Source organism: Dipodomys spectabilis, unplaced genomic scaffold, assembly GCF_019054845.1.
Source record: "Dipodomys spectabilis isolate Male_0828 unplaced genomic scaffold, ASM1905484v1 ptg000671l, whole genome shotgun sequence".
Lineage (NCBI taxonomy): Eukaryota > Metazoa > Chordata > Mammalia > Rodentia > Heteromyidae > Dipodomys > Dipodomys spectabilis.
Window position 1 is genome coordinate 937,851 of NW_024871348.1, and position 27,835 is coordinate 965,685.

Genomic DNA, 27,835 nt, shown 5'->3' on the forward strand with positions numbered 1-27,835 from the left:
AGAGCCACTTTGGCTTTTTCTATTTTTGTGGTGCTGAGGAATAGAACCCAGGGCCTCATGCATGCGAGGCAAGCTCTCTACCACTGAACCACCTTCCCAACTTCTAGCTTTCCTGGAATTAACGTTTATTTGGGAATACTATTATTTTGCTTTAGAAAAAATTAAAACTATCACATTGGTGTCTCACACATATAATCCTAGTTATTCAAGAAGCTGAGGTTTAGAGAACCATGTTTAAAAGTTAATTCATACAGAAAACTTTATGACATTCCAGCTCCAAAATAACAGGTCAAAAGCATGAATGGGGGCATGATTGAAGTGCAAACAATAGCATGACAATTAAGCACTAGGCCAAGCCAGTTTTAGATGCAGTATCAAAACAGAGAGTGAGAAACAGATACAGAGACAGAGACAAAGAAAGAATAAAAGGAAGGAAAAAAGAAAGGAAGGAGGGAGGAAGAGAAGGAAAAAACTAACAACTTAGAAAATGAGCATATAGTTGCTACAAAGGCTGAATCCTGAGGATCATAGTTCCAATCCATCATAGACAGGAAAATCTTTGATTCTCTTACCTGCAATTAAAACTAAAAAGCAGGAAGTAAAGGTGTGGCACAAACCGTATCATGCCAAACTTAAGTGGAGAAAGCTAAAGGAATGTACCCAAGCCCTAAGTTCAAGTCTCGGTAATTGTACCTAAAGGAAAAATTAAGTGAATGAGCATATTGAAAAAGATATATCCCAATGCAAATGCGACAGATTTAAAGAATGTTAAAGATAAAATCATTTTCAGTACTTATCCTTTATTTTTTGTCAGTTATGGGACTTGAACACTGGCCCTGAGTTCTGTCTCTCAGCTCTTCAGCTCAAGACGAACACTCTATCACTTGAGTCACAGCGCCACTTTCAGTTTTCTGGTGGCTTTTTGGCAAAGAGTTTCACGGCTTTTTCTGCCCAGGCTGGCTTTGAACTGCAATCCTCAGAGCTCAGCCTCTTTAGTAGCTGGGATCACAGGCGTGAGCCACCCGAATCCGGCTTCAGTACTTATCCTTGATAGTGAGACAAACATCTTATTGGACCCAATCTTGTTGATTCAACCTGTGGGTTGAATAGAGAGGGAATTCTCATAATTTGACCATCTGCCTCTGTTGTCATATCCTTTGAGTGGCTTCAGGTGTTAGAACTTCTGACAAATATGAGTGTATGGAGGGTCAGCTGAATGGCAAGTGCCCTAGCTTACTAGGCACTGGGATATGAAATATATTGCTTACCATCATTTAATATTTTTCTTTCAATTTGGATGAGATGGCTCTGGATTCTGAAATGTACATTAAGGAAATTAAAGTGTTCTCCTGATAAAAGTTTCTAATCAAGGAACTCCCACATTGAAGATCAGAATAGTTGAGAACATGTCTTAGCAAACACAGATGGTGAGGATGATAACAACAAAATAGAGAAGTGGGAAGCTCCAAACCCAAATAACCCACAGAAAATCTAACAAGAAAATAAATGTAACTTAAAGACTGGTTGAAATAACTTTTCCTATTGTGCTAATCAGACCTCTGTTCCTGGAATGATTAGCTGAGATAAATGATTTCAAGGAGAAATGACATTTTGGCTTACAATTTCAGAGATGTCAGTCAATAGTCAGCTGTTAGATGAATGAAATAGGATTATGGAGGAAGAGTGTATTGGAGAGAATATTCATCTTATGGGAGCCAGGAATTAAATAGAGGAAAAAGAAAGAGGAGGGTCCAGGTATTACCTCCAAAGTCACGCCCTCAGTGATCTCTTTCCCTCAACTAATTAATCTCTTCTGACATTCCACCATATCCCAATAGTCTGCTCAGATTTTGAATCCACCAACTTATTGAATCATTAAACCCAAGCCTTCATCATCTGATGATCTCTGAAAATGCTTTCAAGGACAACTAAGAGGTGGACAGTGTTAATCACCTAAGATGTCTGCCAATGCAATCAAGTTGATAATCGAGTAACAAGCAGGGCTGGGAAGTTGGCTCAGTGGTAGAGTGCTTGTCTCGCATGCATAAGGCCCTGGGTTTGATTCCTCACCACCACATAAGCAGAAAAAAGTCAGAAAATGGTGCTATGGCTCAAGTGATAGGGTGATAGCTTTGAACTGAAGAGCTGAGGGACAGTGCCCAGGCCGAGTTCAAGCTTCACAATTGACAAAAAACAAAACGAAACAAAACAAAACAGTAAGCAACATATATGTATATTGGGAAATACTTCAAAATAGATAATTTACAGCATCAAATATCGAACTCCTATAAATAGGATAGCTTTGTCAATGGTTCCCATAAAGGAGATTGTTGAACTGGGTGTATGCCCAGGTCTTCATAGTAATGAACAACCTGTGTTTTCTGCTAAAATAAGCATTAAAGTCCCCGCCTCTCTCTCTCTCTCTCTCTCTCTCTCTCTCTCTCTCTCTCTCTCTCTCTCTCTCTCTCTCACACACACACACACACACACATACACACACATACACACAGACGTTGCTTTGAGATTCCTGGGAAAAATATCAATGACTCATAAAATGTGGTCATTAAAACCCCTTCCATGAGAATCAAAGTTCACACACACATACACACACAAATCAACAGTTGTGTAAAGATTATCCATGGGACTAATAATAATCATCAAAAGGCCTTCCATCTTATGAGAGTATTTTTTAAATAATTGTATTGCAGTTACTTGTAATTCAAGTGATTTCATGAGGAATTAAGTGTTTTTATATGTATAAAGAAGAATGATAGAAAAATAATGTCATTGGCAAAATTCAGTTAATTTATTCCCTGAGAAGTCTATTTTTTCAAAATTCTGCATTCTTTCTAATATACACTCACACACAGAGATACATACATAGGGACATACATATGTACTAACACACATGCTGTGTGTATTTTCAAGCAGATGTTGAGTATAGAATTGTTGATATTGGAAGATTCATTAAGCAGAGATAGAAACTAAATAATAAATTATAGTGGCAATGGCACAGAAAAAAAGGAATGATATGTTATTCATGTTATTGTAAAGAATAAAATTAAGTGGTCAAAGTAGAAAGTGATTTGTGTCAATGTTGCAGTAAACTTAATATATGTGTTTGTGTATAAAATATATGATATTCTATATAATATATTAAAATATGTGTTATATAATTTATTATATATATTAAATCATTCAGAACAAATTGGTGAAATCTGAGGTTGCTACCATTGACATGATTACTTCATTTTTCTACGTTTATGTGTTTGCAAAACTATCTACATTAAGAACTTGATTTTTTCTTTGGTATGGGGGCTTGTGTTGAGACTTCAATGCAGGAACTGGACATTGTCCTTTTGCATTTTCTCTCAAGGCTACTACTTGAACCCCAACTCAAAATTGCCTTTTTGCTGATTAATTACAGATGGAAGATGGCTGGGCATCAGTAGTTGATGCTGGTAATCCTAAATACTCAGGAGACTGAAACTTGGAAAATTGTAGTTTGAAGTTTTCCAGGCAGGAAATCCCATGAAACTCTTCAGTTTAGCACAAAAACAAAACAAGACACACAAAAATGCTGGAAGAAAAGCTGAGACTCAAGTAATAAAATACTTACCTTCAGCAAAATTGCCCAAGAACAGTGGTCATGCCCTGATTGTAAACACCAAAACTGGCACAAAGAAGAGGGTTGAGTGTACATTTTTGTCTGGGTCAGCTTTGGATTGACACCCTGAGATGTCATTTTCCTGAGTACCTGGGATTATAGGCATGAACCACTGGCACATAGGCAAAATTTTTGTTTTTTAAGTAAAGGAAATAAATAAATACTAACAAACTGATGCCATCATTCTTTATCCAGCTTGTGAAATTAGGATTATTAGATATTTTGATTTGGGAGAAAGAAGAACCATCAGAAATAAAATAAATATTCCTGTTGTATTCATAGCTGTTTTGACTTTCAAATTTTATGTTCATAATTTTTGTCTACAGAACAGAAGACAAACATACTACTTTCCTATCAAGGCAGTCATCCTCACTATATTCTGTCCCAGAATTGTCAGATTCAGATGGTATGAAATTGCTATTATCAGGGTCAATATTCCTTGATAGGATTCGAGGTTACTACCTGTCCTCTTCCCCTCAGAGAAGTGGAATGAGTATATCATCAGAGGAACCAAGGACATCTAAATCTACTGACATGACCTGTTCCAGAGCAGTCAAAGATATGGGTAAATATGTAACAAATATTTTAGTCCATTTGTAAAGCATTTCTTTTGTTGTTTTAGAGGTGATATACAGTGGGGTTACCTTTATATATATCAGGTAATAAGTATATTTTCATTCTTTTTGCCTAGTATCATCTCTTTACTCATTCTCTTATTCCCTCCCTCTCATCTCTGCCCATAAGTTGCTTCATTCACTGTCATCAATGTCCAGTGCAGCCAGTAGGCTCCACTGATTAATTTTTAACCCGTTTTCTGATGATGCTGTGCTCTCCCCCAACCTTCCCTAAGATGTGCAAAGGTATGCACTATATATGAGGTAAGGAATACAAAGTCTCCTGAAAATGAAAAGACAAATTAAGAAAAAGCCCCTAGTTTCCTTATCTTTAGAGTTCATTTCAGTGTGTGTATTATTCTATATACATTTGAAGAGGTGCTTGAGTATTAGAACTTGGTGATTATCTCCTAAGACTATCCTCTTTTGTTGTCAATGTATAGGGGGTCTAGAATCCTGTATAATTTGTAATATTCTGTTATGTCTTAAATCTGACTTCTGCAAATTGGGGAGAGCATGTGCCATTTTTCTTTCTGATCTTGGCTTACTTCACTCAACAAGAGATTTTCTAGTTCCATCCACTTCCTTATGAATGCCATTATTTTATCCATTCTATTGGCTGTGTGAAATTCCATTGTACATAGGTACCCCACTTTTTGGATCCATTCATCTATTCTGGGGTAACTGTGTTGTTTCCATATCTTGACTATTGTGAATAGTGTAACAAAGAACATGGCTGTGCAGTTGTCTTTATCATATCCTGGCTCATGATATTTAGGGATAATGCCCAGGAATGGTATGCCTGGGTCGTAGGGTAGGTCTATGTATAATTTTTTGAGGAATTCCAAACTGCTTTCCAGAGTGACTGTATCAGTTTTTATTCCTACCAGCAGTGCAGTAGTTGTCTGAATTCAGAATATTGGCCGGTCTAACTCTAGTGAGGAGGTATCTCAGGGTTATTCTGATTTACATTTCCTTTACAGCTAGGGATGATGAACATTTCCTCATGTGTTTCTTTGCCATTCTTACCTCTTCTTCTGAGAAGCCTTTCAGCTCCCATGCCCTTTTAATGATTGCTTTATTAGGTCTGGAAGGGGTTAGTTTCTTCAGCTCCCTGTGTACATTGGATATTAGACCATTGTCTGATATATTGTTGGTATATTCCCAGTTGTTTGGCTGTCTTTCTAGTTTGGTAGTTATGTCTTTAGCTGTGCAGAAACTTTTTATTTTAATTTAGTCCCATTTGTTGAATCTCTTTCCTATCTGTTCTGCAAATAGAATCTGGGACACTATTCAGGAACTTCTTGCCTGTGCCTATAAGTTCTAATGTATTTCCTATTTTGTCTTGCATTAGTTTTGGAGTTTCATGTCTGATGATGAGGCCTTTAATCTATTTTCAGTTTGATATCAGTACATGGTGATTTTCAGTGATCCCTTTGTAGTTGAAAGTAGCTGCCCAGTTTTCCCAATACCAATAGTTGAAGAGGCTGTTTTTATCCACTCTATGTCTTTGGTTCATGTCGAATATCAGATGACCATAAATATTGTGGTTTTCTTTCTGGTCTTCTAGTTTATTACATTGATCTTGGTATATATTGTTGTGTCAATAAAACTTGTTTTTGTTATTATGGCTCTATACTAGAGCTTGAAATCTGGTATTGTAATACCATCTGCATTTCTTATTTTGCCTGGGATTGCTTTATCTATTCTAGGTCTTTTGCTGTTCCATAGGAATTTTTGGACTGTTTTCTCTATTCCAGTATAGAATCTCATTGGGATTTTGACGGGGATTGTAATGACTTTATATATTATTTTTGGCAGGTTAGCCATTTTCATAATATCACTTCTACCTATCTTTGAACATGGAAGGTCTTTCCATTTCTTTGTGACCTCTCTAATTTCTTTCTTTAGATTTTTATAGTTTTCACATTATAGGTCTTTTATATCTTTGTTAAGGTTAATTTCTAGATTTTTTGAGGCTATGGCAAATGATTTCATGATTCTCCTTTCTGTTTGTAATTTGTTGGCATGCAGAAAGGCTGCTGATTTTTGTGTGTTAATTTTGTATCCTGCTACTTGTCCAAAGTTGCTGATTAGTTCTAGGATTTTGGGAATAGACTTTTTTCAGTCCGGCAGGTATAAGATCATGCCATCTACAAATGGGATTAGTTTAATTTCTTTCCCTGCCTTATCTTGCCTTATTACCCTGGCTAATAATTCCAGAATTCTATTGAAGAGGAGTAGAGAGAGTGGGCATACTTACCATGCTACTGATTTTAGGGAAAATGGTTTCACCTTTGCTCCATTTAGTATGATGCTGGCTGTTGGTCTGGCTTATTTGGCTTTTATTATTTTAAAGAATGTTCCTTGTAGTCCTAGTATGAATGGATGTCTTATTTTGTAGGAGGCTTTTTCTACATCTATTGAAATGTTCATGTGGTTCTTAACCTCGGCTCTGTTGACATGGCGAATTACATTTATTGATGTGTATATGTCAAATCAGGCTTGCATCTGTGGAGAACTCTACTTGGTCATAATGTATGATTTTTAAAAATGTGTTTCTTGATTCTGTTGGCTAATATTTTGTGAGAAGGTTTGCATATGTGTTCATCAGAGAATTGATCTGTATTTCTCTTTTTTGTACGATCCTTACCTGGTTTTGGAATGAGTTTGGGATACTTCACTCTACTTCTGTTTCACAGAAAAGCTTGAGGAAAACTGTTATTAGTTCCTCTTAAAAGTCTTTTAGAATTCCACGGCCAATCCATCTGGGCCTGGGCTTTTCCTAGTTAGAAGACTTCTGATTACTTACTCCTTCACATTGTATGTTATTGGTGTTAGTTGATTTATATATTCGTGGTTCAGTTCAGGCAGAATCTATGTTTTTAGAAATTCATTCATTATGCTAATTGTTCCTTCTTTAGTGAGAACATATTTTGGAAGTAGTTCTTTATAATCATTTGGATTTCTTGGATGTTTGTGGTATTTTTTCCTGTGACAGCCCTGAGGTGTGTTATGTTTCCAGCCACTTCCTTATTTTCCTGTATTTTTTCTAGCCTCTTGATCTAGTGTTTTTTTCTTATGTGTTTCCTTGATTTTGATTGTTTCTTCAGATTGTATTCTCTTCTTTAGTATTCTTTGTTTGTCGTGAAAGATTTTAGTTTCACCATCAAATGTAAACTATAGATTCGCTGGGTCTACCAATTTGGATTGGCAGTTGATCTTCAGGACTTGGAAAATAGCATTTCAGGCTTTTCTTGCATTGAGAGTTTGTGTGGAGATGTCTTCAGTGATTCTGATTTTCTTTCCATTGAAATATAGCTTGCTCTTTGATTCTGCATCATTTAAAATAAATTCCTCGCTATTCAAGTCTAAAGTTTTTACTATGATGTGTGTAGATATATTTCTTTTAGGATCCTGTTTACTAAGTGATTTGTATGCTTCTGTTGTGTAGGTGACATTTTCTATTTTAGGTTGTGCAAGTTTTCTATAATCATTTTACTGAATAGGTTTTCCATGCCCTTATTATGAAATTCATCCCCCTTATTTATCCCAATTATAAATAGATTCATTTTTTTCGCTGTGTGTCCCAATTCTTGGATTTCCCTTTGGTAATTTCTGAGTATTGTTTCCATTGCTTTGGCTTTCTGTTCCAGCTCCTCTGTTTTTCCTCAATTCCTGATATTCTATCTTTCATCTCACTTATTCTTTTTCCTATGACTTCTACTCTGGTTTTCATTGTGGAAATTGAACCATTTACCCTCCTTTTTCAGTTCCCAAAGTGTTAATTTAATCTTTTAATGATATGTATACTGTGTCTATATTTGTCTGCATCATTTTTTAAAAAGTATTGAAATTTTTTCTTTGTTCTTTTATAAATTAGTTTTATATCTCGAACTTTACTTCATTGATCAATTTTGTCATCGTTTCTTCAGTGGTTCTTTTGTCCTCCATTTCTTCTTCACTCTCACTGGAGTTCTTTACTGGATTGCTGTTGGATGTTGTATTTACTTTATTCTCTTGGTTGTCCATGAATCTTTTAATTTTTTGTTTTTATTTATGCATTTGGATTCAGGGATTGTCATGACCCTGGCCCAATCTTGGCTTATTAGTGCCCAACAGTTGGCAGCCTTTTGTTGGCTTGGGCTTGTTCATGCTGGGTAGGTTAATCCACATTGGTCTCCAACTTGTGCCTTTGTGAGCATGCAGCCCCAGGCTAGTTGAAAGGAGCCCAGTCCACTATGCAGTGGGGTATAGAAAAGTTAGGTTTGGCCCCTGAAATAGAACTTGGCTTCAGAAGGGCTGGGTTCCCCACAGGAGCACAGGATACACTTTGTGCCATGGTCCCTGGTTGATTCTTATCCCACAAGTGGCCAGCACTTGATCTGATATCTTGGCACCTGTGTGGGTGTTTTGGCTCTTGACAGGATGTGCTCCATCAGTTTCCAGTAGTCACACACAACTTGCAGTTCTTGACAGGGGCCAGGGGATAGGTGCCAGTGTATGCAACTTGTTTTGCAATAACAACAGGAAGAGTGCTCTGTCAGTGGCTGGCACATACCTGAAATTCCCGGCCTCCACCAGCCACTGAGCTCTACAACCTTCTTTTATGGAAGGCTAGGAATGGATACTTACTCTGGGATGAAGTGATCCCTGCAGGTATGTGGACTTTAGTTCTCAGACCTGCCTACTCATTCTTCCAATAGTCAGAGCTGTGGGTGACAAAGGGTCATAGTGCTCATCAAATATGAGTTTCTGTGACCTCCCACTGGAAGCCAACAGGTGAAGAAGGGCCTGGCCTCTTTGTCCAATTCAAGTATGGTATTCCTTCTTGGGTGGAGTGAGAGGAGTCTGGGTAAAGCTCTGTGGGCCACTGTCAGGGCTGTTCTCTTGTGGGGATGAGAGGTAACAAGCAGGGTACTTGCTGATCCTGGAACTCGTTGTGAAATAACTAGAGGTGCTTTTGGCAGATCTCTGTATATTTGCACTGCAGATTGCTGGTTAGAGGCTGTGTCCCAGCTTGCTGTGTTTTACTGCATTGGTCGTGGGCTGAGTGGTTTGTTTGTGCTGTCCGGGTCCAGTACTGTGGGACTATTTTGCAGCAGAGTTCTGCAGTGCATAGTGGTCCTGGAGTCCCAGGCAGCTGTGGCCACGTATGTGGCTTAATAATGTATGTCAATAGATGCATACCCTACAGACAGGAGAATTTATTATTGGTTCCTCAACGGTTCATTTCTCAATGGTCTATGCCATTCATGCTACTAGGTCTTAAATTGAGTTTATTTAAATGCATGTGTCCAATACATCAGGAACCAAATTTACATGTCTAGGGTTACCTTAATGGCATGCATTTGGAGCTGTAGAATTGCAATGGAATGAAATTTCCTCCATATGTAGTGTGAATGGTCACTTCTTCTGAATGCATACAGAAAGACTATGCTACAGCTTGAGTATTTTGTGCCTTTAGGAAATCAATGATTGAAATGAGGGATAGACAAACAGATGAGCCATAATTGCACAGGGAAAAGGTGGAAGCAATAAAAAGCACATGAAGAAGAGGAATATGTAAGCAGTCATGTGACTGAGACATAGAGCAGACAGCTGTCAGCTATACCCCTGGGTCTTTTTGTTCTCCTTTAAGTTGATATGGAATGTTCATGGCTCCAAGAAGCCATCACTGTTCCCAGGAGTGTAAGACCAACACTTTTTCCATTCTCTACAATGTGAAACTTCAGGGGAAATTATTTAGTATCTCTGGATCTCATTTTACTCAACTCCATAGAGGATTAAAATTTCAACTTCATGGCTGGTGCAGTGGTGCATGCCTATATTCCAGCTATTGGATATGCAGAGACTGTACCACAGCAGGAGAAAATATATTGAAATTTCATTTTAAAGAACTTGGTGCACAAATACACAATGGTAATCTCAATTACAATGCCAGCACGAGTGTGGTGTATGGTGCATGAATGTCCTAGGAAAAAAATAGAAATCTCTACCAAAATAAAAGTGCTAGATGTTTACTCAAGGTATAGAATGACTATCTATAAGCAGAAAGACCTGACTTCCAACACCAGTAGGACAAAATTAAAAAGTTATCTTCAAAAGGGTAAGGATGAAGTGAGATGTTTGAAAATTGGGTAACATGGAATAAGAACTGAATACAATAGTTGTGATTAGAAGCAAACTTTAAAACACATTTTTAGAAGAGTCTAGATTTTGGTTCTTTATTTCAATTAGCAATCAACTACTATGTTTCAAAATGTTTGGCAGAAATTCTGCCTAACTCTTGTTATGCCTCCATTTCTCAGACATGTTATAGGAGTTTATATTCTTAATGCCAATCATTTATGTTTAATGTAGCTTCTGGAATTTCACCTAGACTGTACACAGAGTTATCTATGATTTTGTTCCACTCAAATTACAGGTATATTCTCTCTTTTCTTGTTTGAGTGAGAAATTTTAGTTTACTGTAGAAGCTTCCTAAGTCAACATTGATACTTTGGAATAACAGAAGTTCAAGCTTGAAAAACTGAAAACAAAATTGCTGTACACTAATTAGTGGCTCAATTCTGTAAGTCAGGCTAATAAGGAGGCTAATATCTGAGAATTGTGGCCAACCTGAGCAGAAAAGACTTTGAGAAATATATCTGTAATATAACCACCAAAAATCCAGAAGTGGATTGGCGATTAGTTGGTAGAGTGCTAGACTTAAGCAAAAAGCCAAATTAAAAGGTGACCCCCCCTAAAGTTCAAACACTAGAACTGGCAGACATTCACACATACACACAAGTACAAATATAAAATCTATGAAGGATTTTTTATGATTTGGCTCTGTATCCCATCAAAACAAATCTTCCATAACTGATATATATATGATAAAGCTACCAAGTTAAGGGGATAAACAATACCAAGGCTGCTCTTCTCAAGATGATTTCGGATATAACCATCATGTTTATTGCACTTGCTATAAGATATGAATTTTGATTTAATTTTCTCATTCAGTATCTGTAGATTCTGTTTCTGTGGGTGGATGTCTGGGTCCTTGGAGACCTATGGTCATTACTTCATTGCTATGTATTATTCCACATAAACTAAACTTTGTGAGAAAAATTAATTATTTCTTTCTTTTAGGAATACAAGGTTTTCACCCTCACGGTTAACTGCATGTTAGATGTGACATGTTCCCCTTCCTTCATGAATAAGAGGATTAAGTAATACCCTCCTGGAAATGAGCTAAATATCAGTGCTCCCTAAAAATTATGAGAGGAAGCTTTCTTATGAGTTATGGCATGAACATTCTTGAGGCACTTAGTTCAAACACAGAGCAAGGAATAATAAAAACAAAGACAAAAACTATTATTTCTTTTTATTTATACTGTTGCCCTTGCTTTGGTATTTTTAATTTATTAAAATCTATAGCACATAATAGATGTTCTTAATCCTCTGATGATTTTTATGAAGTTAATCAAACATTCACCTTGTAATAGCAATTGTAATTTATTGAGTTCAAACTAAATACTAAGTCCACAACTCTGTCATTACTTAATTGTCAGGAAAATTAAATTTTCTAAGGTTCTCACTTGGCTTGATTATGTGTGGTACAACTGCACATCTATCTAAATATAAAATATGAAGTTATTTCAACTACATAATGATTATCTTTTCTAATAATGTAGGCATTATTAGATTAAAAAAGCATGGCTTTCCATTCAAAAACCATTCAAATCTGTTTTGTATCTAGGTCTTAGCCATAACATTTTCAATTTCAATAATAAAGTTCTTTTTTAATTTTTTTTATTGTGAGAATACTGTACAGAGGAGTTACAATTACATGGGCAAGATAATGAATACATTTCTTATCAAGCATTGTTGCCTCCTCATTGTTTCCCCTTCCCACGCCTTCCCATACTCCTCCCCTCCTCCTACCCAATCCTCCCTCCACCCCCCACCAAAGTTGCTAAGTTCGGTTTTTGACATAAAGACTTGTAGATCATTGTTGCAATGGATCCATCTGTATCTCTAGTTAAATGATTTGTTTTTTTACCTTCCCCTCCACAAATTATACCAATATCAAATACAGTGAAAGTATGGGTTATACTGTGGGGGAGGGACATACAAAGCAACATAGAAATCATCTTATAAATATGATAGAAACAATTGTATGAAAGAAAAAAACAGAACAAATTTGAATACTTATCTTGGGGTTCATTCCCCTAACATCAGCTTATCTGACCTTTTATACATATACTAGTTATTGCAAATAAGGGACCTATGCAAATGGGACCTATGTTTCTTTGGGCCTGCCTTACTTCACTTTATATAATTTTTTCCTGTATAATAAGAAAAGTTATTTGATAGACAAATTGAAGTCGTATTTTCCCCCAATATTGAAGAATGAACTTAAGGCCTAGGTTCTGTCCCTTAGCTTTTTCAAACCTGGATAGTAGCTATGACTTGAACTACACCTCAACTTCTGGATTTGGGGAATTTAAACGGAGACAAATGTCCTTTAGGATTCCATATCTGAACTGACTTTGAATTTCCATGCTCATATCCCAGATTTCTGAGGAGCCAGAATGAAAGGAATGGGCCACTGATGCTTGAGCAACTGGTGAAAACTTAAAGTCTTTACTTAACTGAAGTACTAACAGGCTATCTGAAGCATCTATCTAGTGCTATCTATCTAAAGTATCTAAATAAAGTATCAAGGAATCAAATATTTAGGTTTTGTGTCATACATGATGAGTGCAGAAAATATAGAACAGACTTTGCATATACCATATCTATGTTTAGCACATGAAAATATTTTACCTACTCAAATCCTCTGCTGAAAGAAATACTTGCATACTCGTATCATCTAACAAAAGTGAGCAATCAGTATGCTGAAGTCCTGGAGAATTGAATTAATATGTAAGAATTAAGTTATTTGATAGATATTCCTTTAAGTAATTTTATAGATATTCCTTTCAATTTTCATTTCTAATTGGGCTTGATGATGACCAATGACCATAAATCTTAAAAGAAATATGGACGAGACAAGGAAGAATGGTAATATCCTTGGGGTCTTTTCCTATACTTTTACTCAACTTTTATCATTTGCATCTCTGTTTAATTAGGAATGAGGAACTATGAGACAGATGTGACTGGAGAAGGAGAGGATTATTTCTTATCTTTGTTTGGTGATTCAAAAAAAGTTAGTGCACAGTCTATCCAATGCCAGGATCCTAGCAAACAACTTTCTATGATGCTTGAAGAAGTTGGCAGATCTACATCCAGGTATTTATTTTATTTGAATAATGTAGCAGCCTCTACTGAGTTAAAACCAATTAATAATAGAAAATACAGTTCTATTATTTGGATTCATGACTTCTCAAATGCACTAAGCAATTCATTGGAATGTAAATGGTTTATAAGCAAATAAAATTAAACACTGTAGAAAAACAAATAAAAAATTGGTGCCTGGATACTGGAAGATGCTCTGCACTGATGCCTGGCTTGCTTCTGTAATCCTAGTTATGCAGAAGACTCAGATCTGAGGAGAATTGTTCAAAGCCAACAGGAAAATGACCTTCTTATCTACAATTAACCAATATATCAGAAGTTGAGCTGTGGTTAAAGTTGTAGATTCCTAGCCTTAATATAAAAAGCTTAGGGGCAGTGGTGCCCATATCCTGAGTTCAAGCCCCAGTACTGCCCCACCAAAGTTACTAGAATAATCGAATGATATACATTCTCTACAAATACAATCAACCCAATTATTCGTGGACCTATTTATTGTTTGTGAATCCTTCAGATTGACTGATATCTTTTCCTTGTACTAAGCAAAGTGGGAGACATGGGGTTTTACTTTCATGGTACATTTTTATACTGGCAATATCCATTGTAAAAACAAATTGATCATGAAGAATAGTAATACTCAAAGAAAAGAGCTGATTCAGCCAGTTTTCTGAGCAACAGGAATTATAGTTTGGCTTCAGTGGCTCACACTTACAATCCTAGCTCAACCAGAAGACTGATATCTGAGGATCATGGTTCAAAGCCAGCGAAGGCAGGCAAGTCCCTGAGACTCTTACCTCCAGTTAAACACCAAAGATTTGGAAGTGGAGGAATAGTTTGAGTCCTATGGTGCCAATCAAGTACAAGTCCTATGGTGGTAATCAAGTAAAAATCTAAAAGACATCATCTAGGCCTCAAATTAAAGCACCATGACATACACACACACAGACACACACACACACACACACACACACACACACACACACACACACATACTGTGACATATTACAAACAAAACACATTGATGAAAGGTGTGAGATAGCTTAATGAATTTAGCATTCACACTTAATTATCAGGTAGGAAGTTTGTTTTTTCTTCTCCTAATGTTAGATATTTTTTTGGTCGGTCATGGGGCTTGAACTCTGGGCATGGACACTGTCCCTCAGCTCTTCAACTAAAGGCTAGCGCTCTACCACTTGAGCCACAGCACCACTTCTAGCTTTTCTGCTTATATGGTGCTGAGGAATTCAACCCAGTGCCTCATGCATGCAAGAAAACCACTCTACCACTGAGCCATCTTCCCACCCTAATGATAGGTTTGTTAAAATCTATCTCTCATATCCAATTGGCATTATAATTTAAACAGAGAAAATAAATGTATTTGTAACCATTTCCAAACATGATTTTAAAGTAAAGATAAAAGAATTATACCAGGTAGCTTCGTTCACACCTACTATGTTAAAATGGTGACTTGTTTTAGGCAAAAGTATTAGAACGTATGGGATCATGATTTTAAATATTTTCAGTCAGTTCAAGGAAGGTGTTTAGGTGAGGTTTGAGAGACTTAACCATGGTTAAGTCACCAAGGTTAAAAAGGGAGTTTGCTTCCTGCTGGGGTTATTCTGGGACTTTTTTTTTAAGAATAACATTTATAGTAGACTTAAAAGAATAAATTCCTCTTTGCTATGGTTTAATAATGTCACCTGGAGAAGGACAATAACTTTTTATATTTTAGGGATTTTATTATCTTTAAGTAGTTGTACAATTAAATATTTTAATTTATCTTTATTATTATTATTATCATTAAATGGTTGTACAAATGGGTTATAATTCAATGTCAGTTTGTGTGTACAGTAAGTCTTGATCAATGTCATCTCTTCTCATTCTCCCTCATGCTTTCCAACCCCATCCAGCATCTGTATGTATGTGTGTGTGTGTGTGTGTGTGTGAATCTTAAACCATTCATCCATTGAATGGCATCTGAGCTGCTTCCATTAGTTGGCTATAGTGAATATGCAGCTAAAAACCTAGTTGTACTACTGATTTTTATCATATTCTAACTTTTAATCTTTTAATAAGCAATGTCAATTCATGAACTTAAAGCATCATGATCAATGTCATCCCTTTCATCATTCTCCACATCATTTCACCATTCTTCACATCACCTCAGGCTACTTGAGCCATAATCAGATACTTTGTGGATTTATTGTGTTCTTTGTTAATATTACGGTTGTTGTAAGGCACAGACAGGGCTGAGAATCATCTTCCATAGAGCAAAGGGCAGCAGAAAGTAAGGGAGCCAGAAGAAACAAGGTTAGATACAAAGAATTGTTACAAGGTAGCTTCATCAAGAAGTGAAAAGAGACATATAGTAGGCATATCAAAGTGACAGCAAGTCTTGAGCTCATGATGAAGAATTTAGACCTTACTAGAGGCATTGGATGATGAAAAGTTTTTTTCTTGGAGGGACAAAACTGATACGCAGAACATATATTTTAGGAAAATGAATATTACATATGGATACTGAGGTTTGTTCATGCTTCTTTATGTATCCATGTCTTTTTAATCTTTAAGCAATCTTTCATTCCTGGAATGAACCATATTTGATCATATTGTTTATCAGTTTTATTTTTGAGTCAAAAACTGCTCACTAATGACTCATGCATATAACTGTAGCTCCTCAGGTGACTGATATCTGATGATCATTAGTCAAATACAGCCTCTTCTAGAATTTTGTTTCAAATTTTCCTGATAAGTTTGTGAAGAATATTACTCTTATAGTCTTCTTTTCTCATAATATATTTTTGTGGTTTACAGACGGGTAATGCTTACCTTACGGAATGAGATGAAATGTATTTTCTTCTTTCATTACCCAGAAGTGTTTTCCTAGGAAGTATGATATTTTCACTGAAGTATTTTATAGAGTTGATCAGAGAAGCGATCTGATCCTGGTTTTTTTTGTAGAAAGACTTTTCAACGATAAATTCTATTTTAAATAAATACAGGTATTCGATGTGATGGTATGTAACTGCAATCCCATTACTAAGGAGGTAGAGTTTAGAAGTATCATGGTTCAAGGGTAGCCAAGGGGAATGTTTGCAAGACTACATCTCAACAAACAAGTCAATCATAAAGGAAGATGTCTATGATCCCATTTATATAGGAAGTAAAATTACTAAAGGAAAATTCTGGGGTGCAGGTTAAGTGTAGAGCAACTGCATAGTAAAGGTGAGGCTTCTCAGTTTGAAATCCATTAGTACTTTACCGCCAATTAAATTCAGTAGCATCTGTAGTAGTGTCCCTTTCCTTTTGCTCCTGATTTGTTATTTATACCCTTCTCTCTCTTCCAGGTGGACCTTACTATAGATTTCTCACTGATTCAGAGCTTTTTATTTTTTTTCCGTTCATCTCTTCTAATTTTGTTTGCTTGCCTTTATTTCTTTGAATTGTTACATATATTCAGGACCTGCAGCTTGTTTCATTTGTTTCTATTTTTCAATTTTATTAAGATAGAAGGCAAGATAGCTGAATTGATACTCTTCTCTCTTTTGGTGTAAATACTTGCTGTTATTTCTCGGTTATCTCATCCTATATAATTTGAAATGCATTCGTACTTAGTTCAAATTGTTTTGTTTTTTTTTCCTTGGTGAATTTGGAAATGTTTATACCCAAATACTGTACTGAATATCTAGTATGATGATTATTCAAATATCTTGTCATTATTACATCCATTGTTATTTTCAATTTGATTAATGAATTTTCTTGGTATGACCTGAATTCTTTTAAATTTACTGGTACTTGTGTTTTAAGAAAAGAGCTTTTTTAAATTTTTAAATGTTATCTCTATCTGCTGAGCAGGCTAGCCTCAAACATGTAATGTTCCTGCATTTGCTTCCCACATTTTAGGATTATATATGTCTGCTAACAACTTCTTCAAAGCACATTTTATACTCATGATATTGTTTGGGCGAAATTTCTGAGTGTCCTTCAAAACAATGTGTATTTTGCTGTTGTTGAATGAAATGATTCAAAATTTCTATGCTGGATGATTGTACCATGAAGAATTCTCTGCTTTATTTTCTGTTTATTTTTCTTTTCTTTTTTTTTTATTGTGAAAATACTGAACAGAGGGGTTACAATTACATGGGCAAGATAATGACTACATTTCTTATCAAGCATTATAGCCTCCTCCTTTGTTTCCCCTTCCCATCCCTGCCAATTCTCCCTTCCCCCCATCCAATCCTCCCCTCCCCTCACCAAAGTTGTAAAGTTCGTTTATCAACATAACGACTTGTACATCTCCTTGTTGCAATGGGTCCACCTGTATCCTGATTTAAACGGTTTGTTTTTCCCCTTCACCTCCACAAATTATACCGACATCAAATACAATGAAAACAGGGGTTATACCATAGGGAAGGGACATACAAAGCAACAAAGAAATAATCATATAAATGTGTTAGAAACAATTGCATGAAAGAAAAAAAAACATTTGAGTACATATCTTAGGTTCATATCCCTAACATCAACTAATCTGACCTTTTCTGCTTGACTCAGACATTTACTAGTTATTGCAAATAAGGGAAACCATGGGACCTATGTTTCTTTGGGCCTGGCTTACTTTACTTAATATAATTTTTTCAAAGCCTTTCCATTTCCTAACAAATGGGGAGGTGTCATTTTTTCTGATGGAGGCATAGAATTCTATTGTGTAAATATACCACATTTTCTTGATCCATTCATTTACTGAGGGGCATCTGGGTTGGTTCCATATTTTAGCTATAGTAAATAATGCTGCAATAAACATAGTCGTGCTGGTAGCTTTAGTGTGGTCTTGTTTGTGAATATTTGGGTAAATCCCCAAAAGTGGGATTGATGGGTCATAGCAAAGCTCCATGTGGAGTCTTTTGAGGAACCTCCATACTTCTTTCCAAAGTAGTTCAACAACTTTAGACTCCCACAAACAATGAAGTAAAATTCCCTTCTGTCCACATCCCCTCCAGTATCTGTTGTTATTAGAGTTCATGATTTTAGCCATTCTAACTGGGGTGAGGTGATATCTCAATGTTGTTTTGATTTGCAATTCTTTTATGTCTAGGGAAGTTGAGCATTTCTTCATGTGTCTATTGGCCATCTTTCTTTCTTCTTCAGAGAAGTTTCTCTTTAAGTCTTCAGCCCACTTATTTATTGGGCAGTTGTTCCTTTGAGTATGTGTTGTTGGGGGATTTAATTTTTAGGGTTCCAAGTATATTTTAGATATGAGACCCTTGTCCATTGTATGGCTAGTGAAGATCTTCTCCCAATCTGTGGGCTTTCTATTGATCTTGCTAGCTATGTCCTTTGCCATGCAGAAGCTCCGCAATTTCATGCAGCCCCATTTGTCTATCTTTTCATTTGTTGTGTTTCTGGGTCTCTATTAAGAAAAATTCGGCTTGTGTCAAGGAGACCTAAGGTTTCTCCTATTCCATCCTGTAATGTTTGCAGAGTGTCTGTTTGACTCCAAGGTCTTTGAGCCATTTGGAGTTGATTCTGGTGCAGGGTGATATATAAGGATCTAGCTTTAGTTTTCTACAAGTAGTTAACCAATTTTGCCAGCACCATTTACTGAAGAGGCTGTCTTTCTTCCATTCTATTTTTTTAGCTCCCTTATCGAAGATTAGATGGCTATAGGTCTTTAGGTTCATTTCTGCTCCCTTATCGAAGATTAGATGGGTATAGGTCTTTAAGTTCATTTCTGGGTTTTCAATTCTATTCCATTGGTCCTGAGGTCTGTTCTTGTGTCAGTACCAAGTTGTTTTGATTACTATGGCTTTGTAGTAAAGTTTGAGATTTGGTATTGATATTCCTACAGCACTGTTTTTTCTGTTGAGCATCATTTTTGCTATTCGGGGACTTTTATTGTTCCATATGAATGTTTGGATTGCCTCTTCTATTTCCTTGAAGAATGAGGTTGGAATTTTGATAGATATCGCATTGAATTTGTAGATAGCCTTGGGAAGTATTTCCATTTTCATGATGTTGATCTTTCCAATCCAGGAACATGAGAGTTTTTGCCACTTCCTAAGTTCTGTTTTGATTTCCTTTTTCAAGTTTTTAAAGTTTTCATCATAGAGGTCCTTCACTTCTTTGATTAAGTTAATTCCTAGGTATTTTATTTTTTATGGGACTATTACAAATGGAGTTGCTTTCCTAATTTCAGCCACACTTTTCTCATTGTTGGCATACAGAAAAGCAATTGATTATTGAGGGTTAATTTATATCCTGCTACTTTGCCAAAGTTTTGGATCAGCTTGAGTAATTTGTGAGTGGAATCTGCTGGATTCTTTAAATATAAGATCATGTTATCTGCAAAGAGGGAGAATTTTATTTCTTCTTCCCTATTTTTATTTCTTCTTCCCTATTTGGATCTCTTTTATGTTTGCATCTTTTCTTATTGCTGTAGCTAGGCATTCTAATACTAGATTGAAGAGAAGTGGAGAGAGTGGACATCCTTGTCTCATTCCTGAGTTAAGAGGAAATGGCTTTAGTTTTTCACCATTAAGTATAATCTGGCTGGAGGTTTGCCATATATGGCCTTTATTGTGTTGAGGAGTGTTCCATGGTTTCCTAATTTTTCCAAAACTTTCATCATAAAGGGGTGTTGGATCTTGTCAAATGCTTTTTCTGCATCTATTGAGATAACCATGTGGTTCTTATCCTTGCTTCTGTTGATGTGATGAATTATATTAATTGATTTGCGTATATTGAACCAGCTTTGCATCACTGAAATGAAACCTGTTTGATCGTGGTGTATGATTTTTTGGATGAATTGTTGAAATCGATTGGCCAAAATTTTGTTGAGAAGTTTTGCATCAATATTCATCAAAGAAATGGGTCTATTGTTCTCTTTCTTTGATGAGTCCCTGCCTGGTTTTGGGATGAGGGTAATGATGGCTTCCTAGAATGAGTTTGGTAGTGAACGTTCTCTTTCAATTTCATTTAAGAGTTGGAGGAGTATTGGTGTGAGATCTGCTTTGAAGGCCTTGTAGAATTCCGCTGTAAAACCATCTGGTCCTGGGCTTTTCTTATATGAGAGGTCTCTTATTGCTGTTTCTATTTCATTGCTTGATATGAGCCTGGTAAGATGGTTTAAATGATCTAGGTTTCGTTTCGGCATGTCAATATTTGCTAGGAAAAGGTCCATTTCTTCCAAGTTCTCAAACTTATTAGCATAAAGTTTTGAGAAGTATTCCCTTATAATGCTCTGAATCTCAGTTGTTTCTGTGGTGATGTTTCCATTCTCATCTCTGAGTTTATTTGTTTTGGTGGATTCTCGTCTTTTTCTGAGAAGATTTGCTTAGGATCTGTCAGTTTTGTTAATTTTTTAGAAGAACCAACTCATAGTTTTGTTGATTCTTTCTTTGGTTTTTTGGATTCTAATTCATTTAATTCTGATTTAATTTTAATTATTTATTTCTGTCTACTGGATTAGGGTTTATCTTGCTACTCTTTTTCAAGGAGTTTCAGATGCCTCATTAAATTGTGGGTCTCAGATCTCTCCAATTTGTTGATGTAGGAACTCAGAGCTATAAACTTGCCCCTGAGTACTGCCTTTGCTGTGTCCCAGAAGAGCTGATAATTTGTGTGTTCATTTCTGTTGAATATCATGAACATTTGAATTTCCTTTCTAATCTCTTCCATGACCCACTCGTGATTCAGCAGTGTGTTGTTGAGTCTCCATGTGTTACAGGAAATTCTTTGGTGGCTTTTGGTGTTGAAATCTAATTTTCTTCCCTTGTGGTCTGAGAGATTGCAAGGTATAAGTTCAATGTTTCTGAATTTGGACAAATTTGCTTTGTGGCCTAAAATGTGGTCTATTTTAGAAAATGTTCCATGTGCTGCTGAGAAAAACGTGTATTCTGATGCTACTGGTTGAAATATTAGGTAGATGTCTGTTAAATCTAGTTGATCTATGCATGAACTATGCAGTTGTTTTGATCTGCGGTTTCTCTGTTGAGTTTTTGCCGAGTTGATCTATCTAGTGGGGAACGTGGTGTGTTAAAGTCCCCAACAAGGGCTGGGAAGGTGGCTCAGTGGTAGAGTACTTGCCTTGCATGCCTGAGGCACTGGGTTCAATTCCTCAGCACCACATAACCAAAAAAATTAAAAAAAAATAAAGTCCGCAACAATTAATGTCTTTGATCTATAATCTATGTGGCATTTGAGGGAAAGTAGTGTTTCTTGGATAAATTTGGGTGCTCAGTTATTTGGCAAATGGATATTTAGAATTGTAATATCCTCCTGAAAGAGAGATTCCTTAATTAGTATGTAGTGACCTTCCTTATCTCTTCTCACACATTTTAATTTGAAGTCTATTTTACCTGAGATTAAGAATGCAACTGCCGCCTGTTTATGGGGGCGTTTGCTTGACAGATTTTTTTCCAGCCTTTCACTTTCAAAATGTGTTTGTTTTTATGGGCAAGATGTGACTCTTGAAGGCAGCAAATAGAAGAATCTTGCTTTTTAATCCAACTAGACAGTCTCTTCACTTAATTGGGGAGTTAAGTCCGTTAAAGTTGAGAGATAGGACTGAGAAGTATTTGGGAGTTCCTGCCATTTTATCCACCTTCTTGGGGGCCGTGGCAACTGGGTTCTTCCTATGGTTCTTGGATTCTCAGTTTGGGTGTGGTTTCTTGGCGTTTATTGTGGTCTTGTTCGTTTTCTATGTTTAGGAGATCTTTAAGAATCCTTTGTAGGGCTGGTGTAGTGGAGATATATTGTTTCTATTTTTCTTTGTTATGGATGGTTTTTATTTGACCTTCGGTTATGAAGGAGAGTTTAGCTGGGTACAGTATTCTTGGTTGATAGTTGTTTGTCTTTAGGGCATGGCATGCATTATTCCAGGCTCTTCTTGCTTTGATTGTCTCTGCTGAAAAATCTGAGGTGATTCTAATTCGTTTCCCTTTATAGATGATTGATCTTTTTTCCTTGACAGCTTTAAAGATGTTCTCCTTGGTCTGAATAGAGCCTGTGCGAATTATAACCTGATGGCCGGATGTCCTGTTCTGGTCTGGTCTATTTGGAGTTCTAAAGCTTCTTGTATCTGAATAGGCCTATCTTTTTGCATGTTTGGGAAGTTCTCTGCTAGGATTCTCTGAAACAAATTTCCTAGACCATTAACTTCTGTTTGTAGGTGCTCCTCTACACCCATTATCCTCAGAGTAGGCCTTCTGATGGTGTCTTCCAAGTGTTGAATAGATCTATCATATTTCTTGGACTTGTCTTGGATGGTAGTATGTTCTTTCTCTATAATATCTAGGCTGTCTTCAATCCCTGACATTCTTCTGCGTGGTCTAACCTACAGTCAAGATTTTCTACTTTGTTTTTTATTTCTTTTCCTTCTAATTGGTCAGCTTTGATGGCTTCAAATTCTTTGTTGGAGCTTTGTTTTAGGTCTTGTATGAACTTCTTTACTTCCTTAAAATGGTGTTCAATGTGTATTCTCAAGTCAATTAGTTGATTGGTTATGGTTTCTTTGGACTCCCATTCCTTCTGTTGGGTTCCATTCAGCATTCCTTTTGTGGTCTCCCTGTCTTCTTTCAGCTCTCTGTTAATGGATTCCATGAATGCCTTTAGTGATCTTTGTGTATTCTCATCCTGCTCTCTTGATTCCTGTATTACTCTTTGATTAGCTTCCTCACGTTCACGCAATTCCTGTAGTTGTCTTTGACTGATCTCAGCCTGCTCACGCCATTCCTTTATTTTTCTTTGAGTGTTCTCAAGCTGATCATGCAATTCCTGTATCAATATTTGAGTAGCTTCCTCACGCTCATGATATTCCTGTATTATCCTTTGTTTGCATCCTCTCTCTCCCTATCATGCTCATACAGAGTCCTTTGTAGGTTTTCAATCTTTCATTTATCATGTTTACCAGTAGTGTTTGTAGAGGTTTTGGGAACTCTCCCCTGGATTATTCATTATCTGTTCTGACCCCTGATTATCATGAGTGGGAGTTGAGATACCCGGGCTTGCCATTTTTCTTGTTTTTTTTTTTTAATCTTTTTCTGACCATTTGGGATGAAAGTAGCACCAGTTTATGCTAGAACACTATCTTAGGGCAAACATCAACCAAAGACTAGTTGCACAGTCAAAAGTCTGCAGATACAATCTAGTTCAACAGATATATCTATTCAACATCAAACAACTATGTATTAATGAGCTGCGAACCTTAAAGAAGAATTTGCAAACCAGAAATTATTAGATTTAAGGAGAGATGTGGGTTAAAAATAGGAATAGAGGGGTGTGGAAAGGCAGAGGGACAGTTAACTAAGTCCTAATCTGAAAATGGGAAATATGTTGTATAGAATAAAAGTAGAGAGAGAACAAAAAAGAAGAAAGAGAAAAAAAGACAAGAAAAAATAGAAAAGTAAAAATTAAAAAGTGGAACACTTAATTATTATGAAAACTAACAATGAAATATTCAGAGAAGAACGTGGATTGAATGAGAGAAGGGAGGGCTAGAAGGGAGACATGAAAAACTTAAAAATAAAAATGCTTAAAATATTTTATAGGTATAAAGAGGTAATACTGCTATTAAGGAATTTAAGTCTAAGAGGTTTTGAATTGAGTAATAAATTTCTGGATTAAGTGTGTACACAATGGAGAATAATGTCTAATAATCCACTATGGGTACATCTGAGGATTAGCAGTACAGCAATTAAGTCACACAAAGAACGAAAGAAGAAAAGATGAAAAGAATGAGAAAGAAAGAAAAAAAGGATCAAAATTTTTGTAGAGCTAAACAAAAACAATTTAAAAAAAGAAAAAAAAGAAAGTAACAAGCATACTCAATATATCCCTAAAATAAAAATTACAAGATGAAGAAAAAAAAGTTAACAGAAAACAATTTTTTTAAAAAAGTAAAAAATTAAAAATTAAAAAGTTTTAGAGAAAAAATTTTTTAATAAAAGGTACAAAAAAAGAGTTCTTTGATTTTTTTGGGGGGGATGGGAAGATCCTGTATCTACCATGTGTCTGTACCCAGTCTCTTGTTGGAGTCTCTGGTCTGTTTGTGGTGTTTGATTTTCCTATGGCTTGGATGGTTTCTTACATCAGTTTGTTTGAGCAGGCAGAAAAATGCTCTGCTTTACCCAGGATTTTGTGATCCTCCTCCCCGGCTAGTTCAGTGGGAGGAGATCTGCTTTGAGTATCACAAAAGAGGGAGATGGCTGCTTCCTCTAGTTTGGAGATGCCGAGATGAGGATAGGTTCTGGGTAACCTTGAGGCCTTTCAGCAAACAGTAGCTTATCCCTGAGGGGGTAGCTTCTGAGGCACTCATAGAGCCCTTCCTGGAGCCATTCTCAGGGTTTATGTTTATTGTATTTGAATTGATTTTCAAGGCTGCTGTAGGGAGGGGTAGCTTCTGGCTCTATTTACCCAGTGAAGACAGCCACTCCTGGGGCTGGAGGACCAGGCTGGGTGACTTTTCCCTGGGTGGAGCTGAGCCTGGCAGGTCAGCTTAGGTTCCTGTGACCTGCTAAATGACTCTAGTTTTCTTCCAAGGCCTGAGTTGGAGCTAGCTGTTCAGCTAGGCCTTTGTCAGTATCAAGGATGGAGATCCCCGGTAGTGGGGGGGGGGCTGGTGGCCTTCTCTCCTCTGCTCTCTGAGAAGGAGTGAGGATGTCAGGCTTCTACTCACACTGGAGTCTTCGTTCCTGGGTTGTTTCTGGTCTGCAAACTGCAGGATGATGATGTCTGCTCCTTGTCAGTTCTTGCTGGTGTTGAGTAGAATCTGTTCACCTGCCACATCTGGCGCCTTTGTCCCCAGACTCTCTGTGTTACAGGTATGGCGGCTATGGCCACCACTGCTGCTGGTAAGTGCTCAGAGCTGTCTCCTTGCCTGGATTTTTCCCTCTCTGGCCTAATTCTCTGTCCTGTGATGGCACACTTGGTGTGATTATCTGGTTTAGGACTGTTCACTGGAACACCAAAACTGCTTTCTATGTGAGAGTTTGTTTAGCCTCCAGTTTCTCCTCCGCCATCTTCCCGGAACTCCTCTGTGTATTTTTCTGTATCATTTATTGAACAAATGGAACTCAAATCTGCTACCATGGTAGATTTATTGATTTCTCCCTTGAAGTTCAATCAGTTTTGTTGTGTGTTGTTTGTAGCTTCAGTATTATTTGCAACTCTTACGAATATTATATCCTCCTATTGATTTGATCCTTTCAGCATAATTAAAGGACTTTACTTATCCCTGATAATATTCTTTGATGTAAAATCTTCTACAGATTGTTCTTTAAACTGGTGTTAGTATGGTGAATGTTTTTTCATCCTTTCCTTTCAAACTCCAGGATTTATATGTCATGCAAATTTATACAGAAGACCTGTTCTGTTTGCTAGTCTGATTATCTCTGCCTTAAATTTACATGTATTATTAATTATTAATAGGATTAGAATTAAGTCCCCATTTTCCTAGTTTCCTTTTTCAGTATTGTTGTTATTCAAATTTCTCTGCCATCTATTTCCTTTTGCATTAAGTAGTACCTATTAATAATTATATTTTACTCCTGGTCAATTAACTAAAACTGCTATTTTATACTTTCTTTGGGGTTTAAATGATACATCTTGCACATATGACAGTCTAACTTCAGGTGATATTTGCCACTTCATATATAGTATAATAAAATTTCAATTGTATGTGTCTGTTCCTCTTTTCCTGAAATTTGTCAATTTATATTATTTTCTTTTTGGAGACACTGATATTTGAGTTTAGGCCCTTTTGATTGTTAGTCAGGCACTCAACTACTTAAGTCACATCTCCAGACCTTTTTCACCTTGTTTTTAAAATAAATTCTCAGCTTTTGTGTAGGCAGGTCTAGACAGAGAGCTCTCATAATTATATTTGCTTCATATTTGGGGTGATAGAAAGACACCTCTGTGCCCAGCTTTTCATTGGTGGAGATGAAGTCTCATAAACTTTTTGTCCATGGTTGATTTGAACCACCATCCTCCCATTCTAACTCTTCCAAGAAGCTAGTATTATAGGTGTGAACATCTGTGATTGATTTCACAGATTTTTCTGTTTGATATAAATTCTATTCTCCATTGTTATTTTTGTCTAGACACACTTAAATATAAATTTAACTAAGAAATATATCTTTTACTATTGTATTTACACAGCTATGTATTCTGTGTTCTGTGCATCCTCCCTGAAGATGTAATTTGCTCTCAGCATTGTTATTCTATCTTTTATCTGAGCTTGCCTTAATATTTTTTTCTATTTATGGGTCCTGGACTTGAACTCAGGGCCTGCTTCCTGTACTTTTGCAATTGTAATAATTGTAAAATAATTATGACTAACTATATTATTATGACTAAATGCAATATAATTTATGTAGATAATTATATATCATTAAATATATACAATTTAATAAAATATATTTTATATTAGTGAAACCTACCAAAAAGCTGTTTGAAAATGGGCAAGTGTTTGGGGAGGAAAGGGAATATGATATGGACGGTGAATTTGTTCAATAAGCAATGGAGTGAAGGTATGAAAATATAACAATATTATTTCTCTCTTATTACAAATATATGGTAAATCAAACAGTATAAATTAATCAGAAAAAAATCCATTCAGAATCCCCTAATATCTAGGAAATACTTGACCATGGAGGTGAAAGACCTACATAGTGGACACTATAAAATCTTACAAAAGGAAATTGAAGAAGACTCTAGGAACTGGAAAGATCACACATACTCATGGATTAACAGAATTATTGTGAAAATATCTTTCCTATCAAAAGCTATTTGTAGATTCGATGTCATCGTCTTCGGAATACCAATTTCATTTTTCTCATAAATATAAAAATCAATCTTAACAAAGGAGGAGGCTGCAATGCTTGATAAGAAATGTACTCATTATCTTGCCCATGTAATTGTAACCCCTCTGTACAGTATGTTCACAAAAAATAAAAATAAAAAAATCAATCTTAAAATCAATATAGAAATATAAAAGACTCAGAATAGCTAAATAATACTAGAGGTGTCACGATACAAGATTTCAAATTAAACTACAGAGTTATAGTGACAAAACAGTATGGGAATGGTATGAGAACAGCTACAAAGACCAATGGAAAATAACAGAAATAAATTCACAGAGATGAAGCAATTTGCTTTTACATAAAGTTTCCTAATACACATGTTGGAAGCACAGAAGCCTCTTCAAGAATGTTGATGGGGGACTGGGAATGTGGCTCAGTGGTACAGCATTTGCCTTGCATGCATGAGGCCCTGA

At 36.2% G+C, this 27,835-nt stretch overlaps 1 protein-coding gene across 1 annotated transcript in view; it reads left to right on the plus strand.

The window, feature by feature from the left end:
- Lmntd1 (lamin tail domain containing 1) overlaps window positions 1–27,835 on the plus strand; it is a 52,290-nt gene that overhangs the window by 4,044 nt on the left and 20,411 nt on the right. The window contains exons 2-3 of the mRNA XM_042672167.1: window positions 3,994–4,232; window positions 13,401–13,560. Of these exons, the coding sequence (XP_042528101.1) occupies window positions 3,994–4,232; window positions 13,401–13,560 (399 nt within the window). The remainder of the gene's footprint in view (window positions 1–3,993; window positions 4,233–13,400; window positions 13,561–27,835) is intronic.